The sequence below is a fragment of the Camellia sinensis genome, chromosome 6 (genome assembly GCF_055761805.1).
Source record: "Camellia sinensis isolate YWXY chromosome 6, ASM5576180v1, whole genome shotgun sequence".
Classification (NCBI taxonomy): Eukaryota; Viridiplantae; Streptophyta; class Magnoliopsida; order Ericales; family Theaceae; genus Camellia; species Camellia sinensis.
The window spans coordinates 183956998-183973396 of NC_138966.1; the positions used below are offsets into that span (position 1 = coordinate 183956998).

Here is a 16399-nt window from a genome sequence, read left to right on the forward strand (position 1 = left end):
CGGAGTTGTGGTCAAATACTTCTTCAGGTCGGTCAAAGCGGCTTCGCATTCTTCTGTCTACAGAAAGTCTGTAGCTTTTTTCACCAGGTTGAAGAAGGGTCTGCACTTATCTGAGCTTCTGCTGATGAATCTGTTTAGGGCTGCGGCCCTTCCAGTAAACATCTGAACCTGTTTTGCCGGCGTCGGGCTCTCCAGCTCTAAGATGGCCCATGTCTGGGCTGGCCTCAATGCCCTTTCTTGTTACTAGATACCCTAAGAACTTACTTGATCCAACTCTAAACGCGCACTTTGATGCGTTGAGTTGGAGCCGATATGTTTTGAGTATATCAAAGACCTCTTTTAGGTCGGCAAAATGACCCTTAGATTCCTTAGTCTTCACGACCATGTCATCGATGTAGACTTCTATCGTTTTGCTAATCAGGTGCTTGAACATCTTTGTTACTAACCTTTGGTAAGTTGCTCCTGCGTTTTTCAACCCAAAAGGCATTACTTTGTAACAGTGCAGGCCTTTAGGGGTGATGAACGCGGTCTTCTCCTTGTCTGGAGGGTACATGGCAATCTGGTGGTACCCCCTGTATGCATCCAGAAAACTCATCATTTCATGCCCTGAAGTAGCATCTACTAGCTGGTCAATCTTAAGCAGAGGAAAGCTGTCTTTGGGGCAGGCTTTGTTGAGGCTCGTAAAGTCTACACAGACCCTCCATTTGCCGTTCTTCTTCTTCACCACTACTGTGTTGGACAGCCATGTCGGGTAGTGAACTTCTCGGATGGCCCTGGCCTCCAGAAGCCTGTCTACTTCTTCTTCTACTGCTTCGACGTGCATCAACATCGGTCTTCTGGCTCGTTGTATTACAGGTTTGGCCGATCTGTCGACGTTCAGTTTGTGACATGTGGCCTCGGGGTCAATACCAGGCATTTCATAAGGTGTCCAGGCGAACACCTCTATGTTTGTTCTCAAAAAATCTTCCAGTTCTCTTTCCTCTTCTTCGGCTAAGCTTGAGCCGAGAAGAAAGAAGCGCTCTTCGTCGCCCTCCTGGACGAGGATTTTCTTTAGTGTCTCTTCACTCTTTTCGGCTGGCTCATTGCCGACATCATCTAGGACCTCCATGTCCTCGTCTTCAATCTCTGCCTCTTTTAGCTCTCGAATGCTGCAAGTAGACTTCATTGCTGCCATGGAGCAATTTTTTGCCTGCAGTTGATCTCCTCTGACTTCTTCAATCCCATGCTCTGTTAGGAACCGTAGTAGTTGATGCAATGTTGAGGGAACTGCCCCCATAGCATGCAACCATGGTCTTCCCAGAATGATGTTATATGGTGAAGGTGTGTCAATCACCATGAATTCTGTCCTGATCTTCTTAGTGCCAGCTTGTACTTCCAAGTTTGTTGCGCCCAGTGGCCATGTCAGCATTCCATTGAAGCCGACCATCGGGCCATTCGATTGCTCCATGTCCTCTGGGTGAAGGCCTTGCTCCTTGTAACATCTAACGTACATAATGTCACAAGAGCTGCCTTGATCTATTAGGATGCGTTTCACTTGGCACTCCCCAACCTGGAGGGATACTACCAAGGCATCATTATGTGGATGCTGGACCATCTCTAGATCAGCTTCAGTGAAGGTTATCATCGGTCCTCGGCACTCTTCAGGCCGAGGTCTTTTATGTCCGACTTGGTTCACGTGCTGCAGATGTTTTACTCTTTGGGTTTCTTCCCGAATGTCGCTTTCGTTCACTTTTTAGTGAATTACATTAACCACCCTAGGTCCCCCTCCCTGTGGTTGTTATGCTGGGGGTGGCGGTGCTGGTGGTGCTTGAGGCAATCTTGCCTGTTCTTCCCTTGTCCTGGCTTCATCGACCAGGTCCCTCAGGTGGCCTTGTCTTACCAGGTCTTCTAAGTGTGCTTTTAAGGCTCTGCAACCCTGAGTTGGATGTCCTTCTTCATTGTGGTAAGCACAACGCCTACCAACGTTTCTTTCTATAAATTCCTCTGGTGCTCTTGCCGGTGCCCTAAAATAGGGTTGGTTCCGTATTTGTTCCAGGACTTTATGGATAGGGATTCGGAACACCGTCGTCACTGTCTGTTTACCCTTCAATTCTGTTTCTTGTTTGGTCGGCCCGTTGTTACTTCGGCCTCGTTTCGGCGAGCCGTTTCCCTTCTCCTGCTTTATCTCTTTGTTTCCCGACGTATCTTCCTCGGCTCTAGCGTACTTCTCGATTCTCGCCATGAGTTCTTCCATGCTTTTTGGCAATGTTTTTGCCAAAGACTTCCGTAGTGGGCAGTCATCTTTCAGGCCGTTCTTGAAAGACACGACCGCCACTTCTTGGTTGCATTCGGGTATTCGATTGAATACCTCGTAGTATCTCTTCGCGTAGGCCCTAAGGCCTTCTTCCTTTGTGATTCTTAAAGCTATCAGGGCGTCGACCCTCAAGGGCTGTAGTTTGTTCGTCACAAACCTGGCCACAAACATCTCGGCCAGGCCTTCCCACGTCTTTACACTTCCCTTCGGTAGTCTATGGAACCAATCGGATGCAATTTCCCCAAAGGACGAGGGGAATACTTTGTAGAGCAACGGCTCGTTCTCACTATATAATGCCATTGAATTCAGGTATAGTCCAACATGAAAGTTGGGATCTGACTTACCATCATAAATTTGGAACTTCGACATACTGAATCTCTTCGGCGCTTCAAATTTGTCTAGTTCCACCGAGAATGATGTCCTCGACTTCACTGGGGAAGTTACATCGGCTTCAACATTTTGTTGCTTCCTTTTGAGGTAATCCCTCAAGTCTTCTTTACTCCTACTTGGAGCTCGGCTATCTTTGGACTTCAATCTTTTTGGCACACTACTTTTGGCCTCGTGGTGGGTCCGTTTCGATCTTTCCCCATGGGTTGTGTCGAAGTAGAATGCTTGCCCTTGAACATGCCGATGTTCTTTGGGTTCTGGGTCCTTCGTCTAATACGTCCTTCGGGACTCTTCTCGTCTTGGCTCTTCTCGTCCGATTTCCCTGGAAAGTCGGTGAGAGTGCCTTCTACTCCTGGTGTGCAGAGGGACTTCGGGGATTGCTCTTCTTCCTCCCTTCTGGGTGTTAGTTGCTGGCATCGGCATATCCTGCAGCGGGTATGGTGGCTGCATGACATTATTTTGCATCATGAAGTTGACGACCGACTGAAGGTCTGCCAACTTGTTTGCCAGGTCTTTTACTTCCTCATCCCTCCGAATGCACCTATCCCTCCATACCTGAAGGTTGTCTTCGTGATAGTACTTGCCTTGGTCTGTTCTCTTCGATGTATCGCCCTCCTGGCCGATGTCTTTTTCACCGTGGCCTTGGCCATGAGTTTCTGCATTATGGTTGTCTCCTTCAACGTCAAGGTCAATTGGTCTGCCACTCCCCACAGGAGTGTCGCCCCCAATGTTTTCCTTCTGTCCGTTACTGGCCATCTATTTTTCTAAGATTCCCACAGACGGCGCCAAATTGTGTGGGTGAAAATCTGACCACATTGCCCGCCTAGTAATCAGCTGGAGAGCACCGACAGAATAGATGACTTTAGCAAACCTGTAACAGAAAAAAAGGCTCCGGCGGTGGCTCTTCCACCCGGGGGCACTCCGACGGTCAAGTCAGTATATCTCTCAAAGATAATCAAGTGCTAAACTCACAAGCTTAAGCATAAAACTGCGTACCTTTGACTCACGGGGGTGCCTCTCTTTTATAGTGTCCTTAATCCAAGTCCCACTAGAGGCCTGACTTCTATGGACTCCAATTCAATACTGATTTTGGACTCTTCAAGAGATAAAGATAAACTCCCTAACAGTTTTATCCTTATCTTGGCTAAGTCTTCTCTTTACTCCAAGACTCTTGTCCCTTATCCGCTTATCTCGGATTCCGATATCTTCGGAGATCACCTCGGCCTCGCCAAAGATAACATCGGCATAACTACCACAACACGTGGCACCTCGACTGACACGTCGGCGTCACCTTGCCACGTGTTGGTACTCAGAAAGATAGGTTGGTTTAATTCACCTTTGTCTTTAGCTTTGGAGGAGGCAACAACATACAACAAAATACACAAGATTTTTACATCTGGGCACTATTTTAAAAAAATAAAAAAAAAATTGCATCTTTGATGTGGTGTTATAGTTAATTTTCCTATTTTAATTCTAAAAGAGAGAATGAAGAAGAGAGAACTAAAGTTTATGAATACCTTTCATTATAACTTTGGATATCTCATCACATTATGATGCAAATTTTTTCTTTTTTTTATAATGAACATTATCTCTTTGTAAATTGTAATGTCACATAAACGGCCTTTGCAACAACGGGGTAAGGTTGGGTATAAATTGCCCTTCACAGACCCTAATTTCGTAGGAGCCTCCAAGTCGCTCTTTTGTTATTATCTTTTCATGATGTCATCCTTTTTCACGGTGAAATCCCACAGGTCCCCATACTTTTCATTAAATTCCCATAAGTCCATGGTGTTGTAATCAGCGATTAACTTGTCCCGAGCTCCCCTCTCCATATTGTATATCTGGGGTTCGAAGTTGTGAGGCTCACTTGGCTTATCTATCTCTATAATGCAAAAGATTACTGTGAACAAAGCCGCTCCAATGTACAAGTACTCCCCCTGAAAGACGAGATGTGAGAAAAATTTCACTGTTAAGGTGATCCGAAGCCACTATGTCAAATTGCCAAACTTTCATAACTGTAAAATGTATTGTTAAAATTACCGGAGCATGGAAATACATCCCGGCAGCAATTGCTGGGAGAAATAGCCATGAAATAAGCCCTGGTCCAAACAGAGAAGAACCAAATCAGAAAAAGCTTTATCGCCAATTATCTAGGTTAATGAGTAACCAATGGTTGCCTTGGAAATAATCATTGATACCTTGGAAACCCGTAGGAGGTCCCATTGCTTCATATTCTTCTGCAACTAGACCCCAAAATGTTCCTGAAATGTAAATCTTAGTTAGAAATGGTGGTCCTGTTATGAGTAAGATTGAATTTCCACTGATTGACAGAACTGACAGTTTGATTTGGAGGTGAGAATATAGCCAATAGTATGACTCGATTTGAAGGTCTGATAAACTTTATGAGTTATACTCTCACTTAAAATAACAGCCAAAACCAACTCAAGTTTTCAGGTCGGTCTTTCATTTTCTAACCATATAACTAAGGTTTGTTTGAGCTGCTAATTATTTCCCCATTATGGGAACAAGTGGGGTTATATTTGTGTGATGAAATGAAAGGGTAAATATTGCCCGAATGACGTGGAAACAAAATGACATCAACCTAACCTCATTCACAGACATAGTGAGAACTGCTTCAAGACTTTAAAATATATAAAGGGTTTTGCAAAATATGTAAAATGCAGAACTTTAATCAGGTTAACACTAAACTCTGAGTACCCATCCCAAATATGATGTGCCAAAAACAGCAAAACATCGACAGAAACCCATTCTGGTGCAAAACTTTTCATAATAAAGTCCATTGTTTTTAATTTTTGCAATAAATAAGACAAACACAAACACACAATTGTTCTATATTTTTGCAAGAAATAAGACAAACAATTAATCTAATCAATAAAGAGGACTGATTTATCTTGTTTTGTGTTTCAAAATCAGAACCAATTTGTATCTTTAAACTGAATTGTTATATGAGAGTAGAAAGAAAATTCCTCAAAAATTGTGAGTGATTTCAACAAAATATTGAAATGGTTTCCAAAGAGAAGTACTGCACTTTCTTAGAATCTGATTCAACTATGACAAAACTGGACTAGAATTAGGGAGAGGTATTGGCAGACTCAATCTTAGTCCGACCATTTACATGGCTTATGCTAATAATTTCCATTTTCTAGGAGATTCTAGAGTTAATACATTACAACACGATAGAGACAGTGTAACATTTCTCAATCTGATAAATATAGATAACCGAAATACAAAGTAAAATAATTAGGCATGGAACCCAACAGAGAAACAAAATTACTGCTTGATGTATAAAATGTATTCAACAACTTCCCACTCAAGTCCTTAGTACCTAATCAACACGCTCACATTAAAACTAAATAAGGCCTATATAACCAAACATTGATAGCAAAAATCTTCTCAAATTTACATTAAAAAACTATCATTTTGAAACATTGATGATACTAAGAGTAAAAACATCACAAACCACATTTTATAAAACATACTAAACCTGACTCCAGGCCATAACCTTTCTTTCTTTCCCTTTCTTAAAAAAAAAAAAAAAAAAAAAAAAAAAAAAAGGTGTTCCCAACAAGTGACCCCAAACAAAAGAAAAAGATTAAAAATAAAAATAGAAAATAGAAGACTTCCCCTTGAATTCAAAATACTTCCCCTTGACATCAAAACACTTTTAAACCTTTTCAGTTTTCAAACACATTTTACCTCAGTCCCAATACTCCTGTTTGGGGACTTGGGTTTATAGCAAAAAAAAAAACAAATAATGCTAGAGATTTACAATTTGGATCCCTAAATTTACCCATAATGATGTGGCAAGAGAGGCAAGACCTACAAAATTAAGTATTTGACAAATTAAAAGCTACTTGTATCCTGCCACATTATTGTGGATCAAATTGTGGGAGATTTTTTGAGTCTTAATTATTTTCCACAAAAAAATTCTATAAGTTATCAAAATATACTCAATTCCTGTCTTTAATCAATTCCCAAACTAGGCTTGCCAAAAAAAACTAAAAATCAATCACCTTGTTTGGTTCCAATTTTCTGAAAATTAAATTTTTTATTTTCATATATATATATACATATTTTAGTAAATTTTTTTTAATATTTTAAACATTTTTTTTTTTTACTTTTTTAGATACACTTAATATAAATACATTTAAAAAAATAAAATATTTGTGAAAACAATCTTTAAAAAATTTACTAAATATCAAAAATACAAAAAAAAAAAAAAAAATTTAATACATTTTCGCATTATTATTTATTTATTATTTTTTAAAATATTATTTTTTATAAATATTTTACTTGGTTAGCTACATCTAAAAAAAAATATTAAAATATTACAAAAGATTCACTAAAAAAAATTAAATTTAAAAAAAATTAAATTCAGAAAATTAGAACAAACAACAAATTTGTACCTTCCTCTTGACCTTCCTGGTAAGTATGGTGATCATCCCACTTTCCATAAACAAATTCTTCCTGCAACCATTAACACAAAATTACCAACAACTCAATCTCTGTCTCTCTGTCTCTATATATATACACACACACATACACACAGCGGACTACAACATTAAAATGCATAAATATACATATGCGCACACACACACATCTATAAAACGATGAATTGAAGAAAACGTACGGCGCTGACGCCATTAGTGGCCCAACGGTCTTTCGGATCTTCATTGAGGTCAGGCTCAATCTCCGACAATCCAGCAGCATTCAACCTCGTAGTAGACCCACTCCTACTGGGAATTTTTGTGCTAAATCTGAAAGAAATCGAACCTGGGTTTCTCTGAATCGGAACCCTAACCCTAGTTTCACATGGTTCGGTCTTAGAAGAGCCAATTTTAGGGATTGAATTGGCAGAGACAGAGAGAACAGAGAGTGCAGTTGAACCCGCCATTTTCATTGCTCTGTTCTTGCTGAGTGTCTTGACGCTTCTAATGGTCGAAGTTACGGTAGGATGATGTTTAAGTGCCTATGATTTCTGTAAAATTTATAGCAAGGTCCAATGTAATTACACCACGTATGCACAATCAGTTTTTCTTTCTTTTTTCGCATTTTTTTTGATTTGTTGTGATTTAAGCGTACAAAATATTTGGAATATTTTACGAAAGTCGAATGAATGATGGGGATCCATTGCGCCCCTTATCCATTTTGGAAAGCAAACGACTCGTTTTCTGAATTTAGGTTTTTGGGAGTTGAATTTTTATTTTTTGTGGTTTTTAGTTTTAGTGAATATTTCTAAAAATTTAAGTAATTTTTTTTAAATGTATCTTATTTAGATGTATTTAAATAGTAAAGTATTAGTAAAAAATAATTTTAAAAATTAACAAATACACAAAAATATGAAAATATAATAAATTTTTGTATTTTTTATTTATATTTTTAGTATTTAGTGAATTTCTTAAAGATTTTTTTCATAAATATTATATTATTTAAGTATATTTATATTTGGTGTGTTTAAAAGTTAAAAAAAATTGCTTAAAATATTAAACAAATTCATTAAAAACAAAAAAAAAAATACGAAAAATAAAAAAATAAAATTTTTTGAAAAATATTTTCTAGAAATCAAAACCAAACAAGTTGATTATTGTTATTGAATTGAATTTTTTTATTTTCACTGATTTTTTTAATATTTTTAAATTTGTAGATAAATTTAATAAAAATGTAGTTAAAAATTAAGGTGAATTACGCTAACAATCTTTATAGTTTGGTGTTCGTGTCATTTTGATCATGACTTTTCAATTGTGACATATTTGACCTTGAATTTTGAATTTTGTTCTAAATAAAGAAAATTGAATATACTATTACTCAATTTCAAGGGGCAAAAGTCATTAATTTGATAAAATATAAACTAATTTGACAAAAATAAATATCAAAAAAATATTTTTGAATTTTTGAAAATAATTTCTACCCACCAAAGATAAAATTATGTAAATTTGAAAAATCCTTTAGATATTTATTTATTTTACCAAATTAATTTTTGTTATGTGTTTGGATAATGATCATGTAATGGGTGATTGTTAGGCTTTTAATGTGTAATCGATATATTTAATATATGAAATGTTTTTAGTTTTGGATTTTTTGATTTAATGAATTGGTTTAATAATGATATCAAAGTTATCTTCATATTTAAATTTTGAAAAAATATAAATTAATTTAATGAAAATAAAAATAAAAATAATCATTCATTACATGATCATTATCCAAACACATAATGAAAATTAATTTGATAAAAAAATAATAAATATATAAAAAATTTATCAATTTTGTATAATTTTATCTTCAATGCGTATAAATAATTTCTAAAAAATAAAAAAAATTTTGACATTTATTTTCGTCAAATTAGTTTATATTTTTTCAAATTGATGACTTTACCCTTAAAATTGAGTAATGCTATCTTCAGCTGTCCTTATTTGGAATAAGATTTAAGATTCAAAATCAAATGTGTCACAATTGAAAAGTCATGGATCAAAATGATACAAAGCCCTAACTATAGGAACCATTAGTGTAATTTGCCGTAAAAATTATAATATTTATTAAAAAAAACTTTAACAATTCACTAAATATAAAAAAATATAAAAATTCAATATATTTTTGTATTCTTGTATGTTTATTGATTTTTTAAAATATTTTTTATAAATATTTTACTTTCTAGGTACGTACATCTAAAAAGTAAAAAAATTGTTTTAAATATTAAAAATAAAAAACTTAATTTTTAAAAAATTAAATTCAAAAAATTGGAACCAAATAAGATAATTATTATTATTTTTTATTTTTTTATTTTAACTAGTTAGAAACAAACCTAATCTAATGAGTTTTTGGTGATAATCTAAATAAATGTATTTATTTGGGTTACATATTACTTCTCTATTTTTATATAACTCTTTGGCATATTTTGAAAATTGAGTTAAAAGTCAATTTTTTGACTTTTTTGGATCACAACCACCTCTTTATTTTTTTTATATATATTTAAAAAATAAAAAAAATTAACTTTTAACTTACTTTTTAAAATAGATAAAAATTCAAAACGTACACTAAATAAGCAATTCTAATTTTAACTATTTAATTAAAAAGAATACTTCAATGGATGAGAAATTACAATTCTTTAATTGAAAATAACATTTTTTTAAGCACTAAATATTGTTTAACAGTCTTATCAATTGTTGTTAAATAACATTCAGGAACCATTTCACGGGAAAAGAAAAATAAAAACAAAAACAAAAACAAAAAATGTCTAGAATTTTCTTTTGATGGTAATGATTAAGAATGAACACTAAATAGGTAATTCGTAAATAAATTGGGCCGAGTTAGGAAAAGTCTTCTTTGTAAGTTGGGCCGAGCATTGGACCGAGATAAGAGTTGGTGTAGCTTGGCATTAACCCAAAGAAACATCTCATCACTACTGTGGGGATATATTTTCTGAGTACTAACACGTGGTAAGGTGACGCCGACGTGTCAGCCGAGGTGCCACGTGTCATGGTCGTGACGCCGAGGTGATCTCGGCAAGACCGAGTTTATCTCCGAAGATATCGGAATCCGAGATAAGCGGATAAGGAACAAGAGTCCTAGAATGAAGAGGGAACTCAACTTGGATATGGACAAGAGTCCTAGATTGGGAGAAAACTTCAGTTTGGGTAAAGATAAGACTCTTAGAGAGTTTATCCTAATCCCACTAGGAGTCCCAGATTAGCAGTAATCCTAAGTCTATTAGGGCCAGGCTCCTATTGGGACTAGGATTGTATTGGCTATAAAAGAGAGGCACCCCCATGGGTCTAAGGTATGTTTTTGAGACTCAAGCTTGTGAGTTTAGTACTTGATTTATCTTTGAGAGATATACTGACTTGATCGTCGGAGTGCCCCCAGGTGGTCGAAACCACCGCGGGATTCTTATATTTCTGTTGCAGGTCAGTCAGGTGCCATCTATTCTTCCAGTGCTCTCCAGCTGGTTACTAAGCGGGCAGTGTGGTTAGAAAATCACCCACACAATTTGGCGCCGTCTGTGGGAAAGAAAGAAGAATAGATGGCCAGTGACGGACAGAAAGATCAGACTAGAGACAACGCTCTTGCTGGGAATAGGAGATCTATCAACCTTGGCGTTAAAAGGGACAATAGTAACACAGAAACTCGTGACCAGAGTCACAAAGTGAAAGACACCGGCCAGGAAGGTGACGCACCAAAGACAACAGATCGAAGCAACGAAGAAGACCTCCAGGTATGGAAAGATAGATACCTGCGGAGGAACGAAGACCCTTCCAGAAGGGATGCAAAGACAGGGGGCATGAGTGCTCCCAAGGAGATAACATTCAAGTATAGAAGAACTCATCCTGAGTGAGCAGATCCAAGATTCCAGAAGATAAGATCTCGACACCTGAGTCCGAGAAGAGAAGAGCACAATGAGCAGATCTCAGATCCTAGAAGATAAAAAGGAAACACACAAGATCAGACTAAAGTTGGCCAGAATTGAGAAGTATACTAGGACCGAGGAGGACATGCCGGGAACAAAGGCGTCGGAACGAGAAAAGAGAAACGGCTCGCCGATGCGAGGCCGAAAATCAAACTCAGGTTGGAGCCAAGTAAGATCAATAGAGAAACCAAGGCCGACAACCTCGGCTTGAATTCAACCTCGGCGACAAGGTTGAAGCTACATGTATGATGAGAACCCAAGCGGATTTTAAGTTCACACTGGGGGCGTAGAGAAGAAGAATGCGTTTACCACTTGTTGAAATTTATAGCAATTTACAAGTTGAAATTAAGCCGAGATAATGCTTAACCGTAGTTAAGCCGAAGATGATGCTTAACCGAAATTAAGCCGAGATGATGCTTAACCAAAGTTAAGCCGAGATGATGCTTAACCGAAGTTAAGCCGAGATGATGTTTAACCGAAGTTAAACCGAGATGATGCTTAACCGAAGTTAAGCCGAGATGATGCTTAACTGAAATTAATCTGAGATGATTCCTTATCTTCACTTGTTGAAATTTGTAGCAATTTACAAGTTGGAGTTAAGCTGATTCCTTAATTCACTTGTTGAAATTTGTAACAAGCTGATTCCTTAATTCACTTGTTGAAATTTGTAACAATTTACAAGTTGGAGTTAAGCTGATTCCTTATCTTCACTTGTTGAAATTTGTAGCAATTTACAAGTTGGAGTTAAGCTGATTCCTTAATTCACTTGTTAAAATTTGTAGCAATTTACAAGTTGGAGTTAAGCTGATTCCTTATCTTCACTTGTTGAAATTTGTAACAATTTACAAGTTGGAGTTAAGCTGATTCCTTATCTTCACTTGTTAAAATTTGTAGCAATTTACAAGTTGAAGTTAAGCTGAGATGGTTCCTTATCTTCACTTGTTGAAATTTGCAGCAATTTACAAGTCGAAGTGAAGCCGAGGTTATTGCTAAACACTTGTAGCAATCTACAGGTTGGTTAAAACCAGAGAAGATGCTTAACACTTGTTGAAATTTGTAGCAATTTACAAGATAATGTTAAGCCGACATGTGATCATCTGTTGAAATTTGCAGCAATTTACAGGTTAAGGTAAAAGCTAAGTATATTATTTAAACACTTGTTGAAATTTGTAGCAATTTACAAGCAGATCATTGTTATAACTTGAGAAAAATTTACAGTATATGTTAATCCTTGTTGAAATTTGTAGCAATTTACAAGTAGGCTAGACCGAGATCACTGTTTTAACACTTGTTGAAACTTGAGAAAAAGTTTGCAAAGTTAACATTGAGTAGCATATGTTTTACACTTGTTAGAATTTATGAAAAGTTTACAGGTCAGTATCTTGCCGAAGCAAAAGTTTTGTAGCTATTGTACCCGAGGTATGTAACCCCGAGAAGATTGCACAAAGGAGGCAAAGTATGGAAGGCATGCAAAAAATTCTAAGTATAGAATCATGCAAGAGCAGTTAGAAGATCAAGACAGAATTCATGGTGATTGACACGGCCTCACCATACAATATCGTCTTGGGAAGGCCATGGCTGCATACAATGGGGGCAGTTCCCTCAACGTTGCATCAACTACTGCGATTCCCAACAGAACATGGGATTGAAGAAGTCAGAGGAGATCAACTGCAGGCGGAGAATTGCTCCATGGCAGCAATGAAATCCACCTACAGCATTCGAGAACCAGAGAAGGCAGAGATTGAAAACAAAGAGGTACTAGATGATGTCGGTAAGGAGCCAGCCGAGAGGAGTGAAGAGGCATTGAAAATCCTCGTCCAGGAGGGGGATGAAGAACGCTTCTTTCTTCTCGGCTTAGGCTTAGCCGAAGAAGAAGAAATAGAACTTGAAGCTTGTTTGAGAGCAAACATTGAGGTATTTACTTGGACAGCTTATGAAATGCCTGGCATTGACCCCGAGGTCACATGCCACAAATTGAACGTCGACAGGTCGGCCAAACCTGTAAACCAACGAGCAAGAGGGCCAACGTTGATACACGTCGAAGTAGTAGAGGAAGAAGTAGACAGACTTCTGGAGCTCAGGGAAATCCGAGAAGTCAATTACCCGACATGGCTATCAAATACAGTGGAAAAAGAAATGATAATCAAGGAGCAAGGGATGTTAACATCGGCCAACAACAGACATTTTTCAGAAGCAAAAAAGGTGACATATGCAAAGAAAACAAAAGTACAAAGATGAAGACCCTAAGAACTAGGGACTAAGGCAAGAACGTCGGACTAATCTACTTCAACGGTTGACAGTGGTTCAGCATTGACAGTCAGCTGGGAAGAGCTTCTTTACCATTATCTCGGCAACAAGGGACGTGGTTCTAAGACTATGCAGAAAACAGAAATGAAAGGAAGAATCTGGAAAAAGACACAGAAAACAGAAACAAGAATGTAATTCGTAATCAAGAATGGTGATGAAGCTATCAGGAAATCAAGACAAAAAGATTGCACAAGTGTGTCAAGTCAAGAACAGTGGTAGAAATCAACAAATGTGTGAACAGTGTGTATTCAAGAAGATGATATGGAAACAACGGGTAAAACAACAATGGTGATTAATAATGAAGCAGAGCTTCTTGAAAAGCAACAAGAAATAAAACCAGGAGGAACAGTGGCTTACCAGAAAGAGAGAAGCTGGAATGAGAATTGCCGAAATCTGACGACAATGACAGAATGGCGTAAGCTTCACTGGAGGAAAGGAACGAAAACAGTTGCAGGGCTTGAAAGCTTGGAACAATGACAGATTTAAACAAAAGAGCTAGAAAGAGAAAAGGAAAAAATCAGAGTCAAGAAGACGACAAAGTTCGAGAATAAAGCCAAGTGCACAGGCACTAAGCAAGTATGTGAAGAACAAGAAAGTAATAACCCAGACATGATGCTAGCAACAGAAAGCGGATATGACAAGGACAGTGCCAGGCATTTAGACAATCAAAAACTTGAAAACAGACGAAAATAGAAGACAACAGAGGGCAAGTAAACGGATTCAGAAGAGTTATGAAAGATTGAGCTTAATAAAAGAGTTTTGAACGCCGATATGAAAATCGCCGGAGTAAAATAGATAACTGGAAATCGGGAACCCACCGAAGAATGTGAGTGGAGTAGTTGCAAGGCTCTTGGAGTTTACGAATTAATGAAACAAAAACCTCGGCTAGGAGGTGTGATCTCGAGCAGCTTGGAAAGCATGGAGCTTGATACTTGACAGAAATGGACAGTAAAGTCCAGGGAACTTTGAGGTCGGCGAGTTCGATCTCGGACAGAGGGGCACAGATGAACGAACAGTATAGGTTCCATCACCTTAGAATGCCGAGGTAATAGAACCTAGGGGGCAGTTGTGGGGATATATTTTCTCAGTACCAACACGTGGCAAGGTGACGCCGACGTGTTAGCCGAGGTGCCACGTGTCATGGTCGTGACGCCGAGGTGATCTCGGCAAGACCGAGGTTATTTCCGAAGATATCGGAATCCGAGATAAGCGGATAAGGGACAAGAGTCCTAGAATGAAGAGGGAACTCAACTTGGATATGGACAAGAGTCCTAGATTGGGAGAAGACTTCAGTTTGGGTAAAGATAAGACTCTTAGAGAGTTTATCCTAATCCCACTAGGAGTCCCAGATTAGCAGTAATCCTAAGTCTATTAGGGCCAGGCTCCTATTGAGACTAGGATTGTATTGGCTATAAAAGAGAGGCACCCCTATGGGTCTAAGGTATGTTTTTGAGACTCAAGCTTGTGAGTTTAGTACTTGATTTATCTTTGAGAGATATATTGACTTAATCGTCGGAGTGCCCCCGGGTGGTCGAAACCACCGCGGGATTCTTATATTTCTGTTGCAGGTCAGTCAGGTACCATCTATTCTGCCAGTGCTCTCCAGCTGGTTACTAAGCGGGCAGTGTGGTCAGAAAATCACCCACACAACTACTAAAGAAAGGGCCTTTTGAGTCGGTTTTTTGAGTCGGCAAATTTTACCGTCGCAAAAGGTAGCCTTTTTGAGACGGCACAGAGTTACTGACTCAAATACCAAACCTTTAGCGTCGGCACCATTGGCCGACACAAAAAATTAATATTTGATAGCATTACTTGAGTCGGTTCAATTTACCAACGCAAAAGATAGACCTTTTGAGTCGGCACAGACCTTTTGCGTCGGCAAATTTGTGCCGACGCAAAAAATTATACCTTTTTGTGTCGGCAACTGATGCCGTAGGAAAAAAAAATTTATAGCCAAGATATATATATATTTACTTGATTATATTTAATAAATATATTTATTTATACATATACTTTTATATTAATATTGAGTGTATATACTATAAATAATATATATCTCATTTAATATTTGAAAGAGGTATGGTGGTCAAGTGGACTTAGTGCGGTGACTTCGGGTCAAATCGTCAAAATGGAGTGTGTTTGAAACTTGGGAGCCTCAATGAGAAAATTGTGGGTTAAATTTTTTTAAAACATTTAACCATTTTTTGAGTCGGCAATCTACCGTCTCAAAAAATTGAAACTTTTTGCGTCGGTAGATTGCCGACTCAAAAACTTTTTGCGATCCCACCATTTTCGTCCCTTGAGTTGCCGTCGAAACGCCGTCGCAAAAAGTTTTTGGGTCTGCAAATACGCTATTTGCGACGGCATGCTGTCGACTCAAAAGCCCTGTTTTCTAGTAGTGCATATTTCGGATTTAGGCCGCGCTATGGGCCGAAGTAATTATTTATTTAGTACGGTCTTGGGTCATCTGAATATTAGGTCGGTCAAAGATAGGCTACCAGTGGCTTAACCTTGATATCCCAAACCAAGGTACTAGTGGAGGGTTAACCAAGTTGAAGGATAGCCTTACAGGATGTTATCTCGAAATTGAACTATCAAGCGTTGCTTAGAGTCTCGCCGAGCTGTGTGAGCTCGGTTAATCGCATTATCAGCCGAGATAAGGGGTTCAGCCAATTCACTTGGCTTGCAGTGATAACACTTTTAGGAGGACTCTGCCAAGGAGAGTAGAGTCCTACTAGAATTGTGTAAACTATCTCACTTGGTAGTGAGCAGGGTGTGTGATTCCTAGAAGAATTCCTCTAAGAAGAGTTGTAATCCTACTAGGATTGGGCCAGGCAAAAACTATAAAAGCTCTCAATAGAACCTATGTACAGGTAACACAATTTTGATTCCAGAATACGCAGAGCTTTTGTCTATTTGTCTATTTTGCTGAGTTAGGTATCGGAGAGGTATCCGACACATACCCGCCGGCTAGCTCACATTTATGCTTT

General features: G+C 38.0%; 1 protein-coding gene across 1 annotated transcript; it reads right to left on the reverse strand.

The window, feature by feature from the left end:
• Positions 1 to 4181: 4181 nt before the first annotated feature.
• PNSB5 (NAD(P)H dehydrogenase 18) lies at positions 4182 to 7792 on the reverse strand. The gene is made up of 5 exons (XM_028270921.2): positions 7332 to 7792; positions 7108 to 7168; positions 4879 to 4941; positions 4721 to 4779; positions 4182 to 4617 (listed from the first exon to the last, which is right to left on the reverse strand). Exons 1-5 carry the CDS (start codon positions 7599 to 7601, stop codon positions 4387 to 4389), a joined length of 684 nt encoding a protein of 227 aa, XP_028126722.2. The 5' UTR covers positions 7602 to 7792; the 3' UTR covers positions 4182 to 4386.
• Positions 7793 to 16399: the final 8607 nt, after the last annotated feature.